At 35.2% G+C, this 3,052-nt stretch overlaps 1 protein-coding gene across 2 annotated transcripts; it reads right to left on the bottom strand.

The window, feature by feature from the left end:
• Positions 1 to 662: 662 nt before the first annotated feature.
• On the bottom strand, positions 663 to 2,847 carry LOC132122328 (low choriolytic enzyme-like). Of its 2 annotated transcripts, XM_059532452.1 has the most exons (9): positions 2,725 to 2,847; positions 2,566 to 2,596; positions 2,421 to 2,483; positions 2,120 to 2,272; positions 1,926 to 2,043; positions 1,625 to 1,803; positions 1,369 to 1,450; positions 1,163 to 1,284; positions 663 to 856 (listed from the first exon to the last, which is right to left on the bottom strand). In XM_059532452.1, exons 1-9 carry the CDS (start codon positions 2,791 to 2,793, stop codon positions 852 to 854), a joined length of 822 nt encoding a protein of 273 aa, XP_059388435.1. In that variant the 5' UTR covers positions 2,794 to 2,847; the 3' UTR covers positions 663 to 851. The 2 variants fall into 2 exon arrangements, with proteins under 2 accessions (XP_059388435.1, XP_059388446.1); XM_059532463.1 differs by lacking the exon at positions 2,421 to 2,483 and having other exon boundaries at positions 673 to 856; positions 2,725 to 2,831.
• Positions 2,848 to 3,052: the final 205 nt, after the last annotated feature.

A 3,052-nucleotide genomic window follows, 5' to 3' on the forward strand; every position in this document is an offset into this window, starting at 1 on the left:
CCTGAGTGGAGTGCCCTCTATTGGAGTTTATGGGCACTCCAGCTTATGATCGTGAAAGTTATAATCTGTGTTTCTCTGGTCTGATAAGGAAATAATATGAATTTGTGTGACCAGTGAATGAATTAGGTTATATAGATTATATAAAAGTGTGAATTTCCCATATTATGGATAATTGCATAATCATATATATTGTTAAAAATATCATTAATGTTTTTCATGTCATATAAAGTTGCTGCTCCTATTTTTTTTTAAATCTTTATTATTATTATTTTTAGAAAGTGTTGTATTGCTCTTTGTATTGAGAACAAACTGTATTATGGTTAATGTATTGTAGTTTTATTGATGTACATACAGTATGGATTTAGTGCTTGGTTCTAACTTATGCATGAACTACTGATATTAATATAAAGACAAGGACACACTAATGTTGATTGCATTCAACAGTTTTACTACTGCAAAAGGATAACCAAAAGCCAAGACTGAGAAAGAGAAAAGTTTTTATAAACATTAATTGTTTAAAACAATAACAACAACAACAATTCTCTCACAGACGCCATCATTCATAGATTTTTAAAGCAACATCTAGTTTTTAAGAGATTTTGAGTTCACACTATTTGCAACTTTTGTTGATTTGACACAAATTTCTAATACTGGAACACTGTATTATCATTACAGTTTACTGTATTTAGGCTACTGAGAGGTGTCTGATTTCAACAATGTTTGAATGAAAAAAGATAGAAAAAGGCAAATCATTTAACCCTGATGTGCAAAAATGAAAGCTTAAAAAAGAATGATTTGAAAGAAGAGGAACTCTGTCATCAAGCACATCCTTCATACAGTCTGGCAGCACTTCAACCTGAGGAAAAAATAGCAATGAACATGAAAAGAAAGAAAAGACTTTGTTATAAGAATTAGAATAAAAATAAATCCCACTGAAGAGACCACCAGACTTGTTTACTAGTTTAGGCTGAAGGACTAAAATAAAGACCATTCAGACCAGGTAAGTACTGCTAGTGAACAGCATGTGTGTAGCGGCCCATCTACTAACCAGCATAAAACACCCTGGGACTGTGTGTAAATTCATGGTGGTCTTAGGTGGGGTTTTCAGCAAAGAATCACAAAATGCTGTTTTAATTCAAACAATAGTAAAGTCTTAACGTACTGCAGTAGAGTCTGTTAATGCGCAGGATGTCATTGCGGCTCATACTTTGAGCTTTACCAATCACAACTTTCCTATCAGGAATGGGAATCATGGTTGGCTGTTTGTTCCTGGAGAAAGCATATCTAAAACAACACACATAAAGAAAAAACTGTAAACTCTGATGAAAAAAAAAAAAACGTTTTGTACAGAACTTCAAGAACACCTACCTTGAATAGTGCATGACAGAGTTGTAGTCATAGGGGGTTGCCAGATTATGGGTTTCTCTTTTCTTGAAATTGTGCTGCCTTGCTGTTACAAGTGAATATTAAAGACTATTTATGTACACTGTGAAATTTAATCTAGACTACAATTTATGTGATTAAATGTAACATACCATGTTTTATCCATTTTTTTGATTTAAAAAATACAATTATTCTTTTTTGTTCTTGTTGTTTAAATTTTTAGAAGAGTTCTAAAAAATACCAGGTTTGATGTTCTCAAGAAGGATTCTGATGTGTTTGTCGCGGTCACTGCGGTTCTGTTCATGGTGGAACCCGAGAGCATGAAGGAGCTCGTGTTGAATAGTACTGTGATAGACACACCCATCACGCTGGAGAGAAACAACCTGTCCTCCACCTTGGCGCCCCAAATATGAATAGCAACTGTGGATCACACATAACACATCAGCAATCAGATTGTATATTTATGTTTTGGGAAAGCATATTTACTATATATACAAAAATGGGATCTACATCCTAAATTAGTCCTAAATCAGAAGATTTACCCAGAATCAGACTTTATGTAGAGAAAGTGCCTCTGCCCTTCATGTGGTATGAATCGAATGCAGGACACATCCGCAAAGGACTGCAAGCCTCTTTTGATCACTTGTAGTTCATCTGGAGCTGTGGCAGGGGTAAACTATTAAAAAGATCATGTGACACCAATGAGATAATATCAGAAGTAGTGATCGTGACTTACAGTACTGGTTGGAGATCACGTAGGGCACATAGACTAATCCATCAGTGCTTCTCTCCCATTTGCATCCACGAGCTGTGCACGGATCTGCATTCTTGAACCCTGTTGAAACGGCGATGTCTCCAAACGTGATCAAGGGCCCATCCACTCGCTGTCCTGTGTGGTTCAGTATAATGCAAAAAATCATTCAGTCTATTGAGACTGATAATATAATTGAATGAATAGAATGAAGAGGATTTTGCCATCAACTGCTACACCAAAGATGTTCCTATACTATCAAATGATATAGCTTTCAAACTCTTACCTGCATGTTTGTTGGACTGGATTATAGTTGACACTGGCATGTCATTTTTCTTAGTTATGTTACCTGAGACAGGAATCAATAAATGATTAATTAAACACTATAAAAATAGCAAGTTAGCTTTTATTTTTCTTTCTGTGCATCTTACCTGTCTTCCCAGAGATCTTTTCAAATAAATCCTGTTAATGAATTTTAAACACATGTATATTAGAAATTCTTGGCATAAAAATTTAAAAGAAAAACCACTCTTAATGGGAAACTGGTGATGATATATTTTTTCATTTAAGATATTATTGTCTGTTCTTACCTCAGTAGGACGACTCTGAGTGGGAACAGAGTTCAACAGAAGAGAGACGACCACCACCAACAGGTACATGATGGGATCTTTCTGAGAAACTTTTCTGGATCAAACAGAGCTGGGATCTATACACTCTTTAGATCGTCTTCTTAACTCTCTCTATTATGTGCCTGTTAGATTATCAATTATATATTATTTTATCACAAACCCCAGGGTGTTCTGTTGCAGTGCAGGCCTGGAAGAATAAAGGAGTCAGTGCACTGCCAAAACATTCTCAACTTTATTAAGAAGGATTGTTCATATTTATACAAGCAATATCAGCCCAGATGTCTCAGAC

The sequence above is a fragment of the Carassius carassius genome, chromosome 3, assembly GCF_963082965.1.
Source record: "Carassius carassius chromosome 3, fCarCar2.1, whole genome shotgun sequence".
Taxonomy (NCBI): Eukaryota; Metazoa; Chordata; class Actinopteri; order Cypriniformes; family Cyprinidae; genus Carassius; species Carassius carassius.

Bases quoted from the DNA above. Each gene is read 5' to 3' on its own strand.
- LOC132122328 (XM_059532452.1), bottom strand. From the start codon at position 2,793: ATGTACCTGTTGGTGGTGGTCGTCTCTCTTCTGTTGAACTCTGTTCCC. The intron at 1,804-1,925 runs GTAAATCTTCTG...TGTGATCCACAG, and splicing joins TACATAAAGTCTGATTCTGG to TTGCTATTCATATTTGGGGC. The intron at 1,285-1,368 runs GTAGGTGTTCTT...GTGTTGTTTTAG, and splicing joins TCTGTCATGCACTATTCAAG to ATATGCTTTCTCCAGGAACA.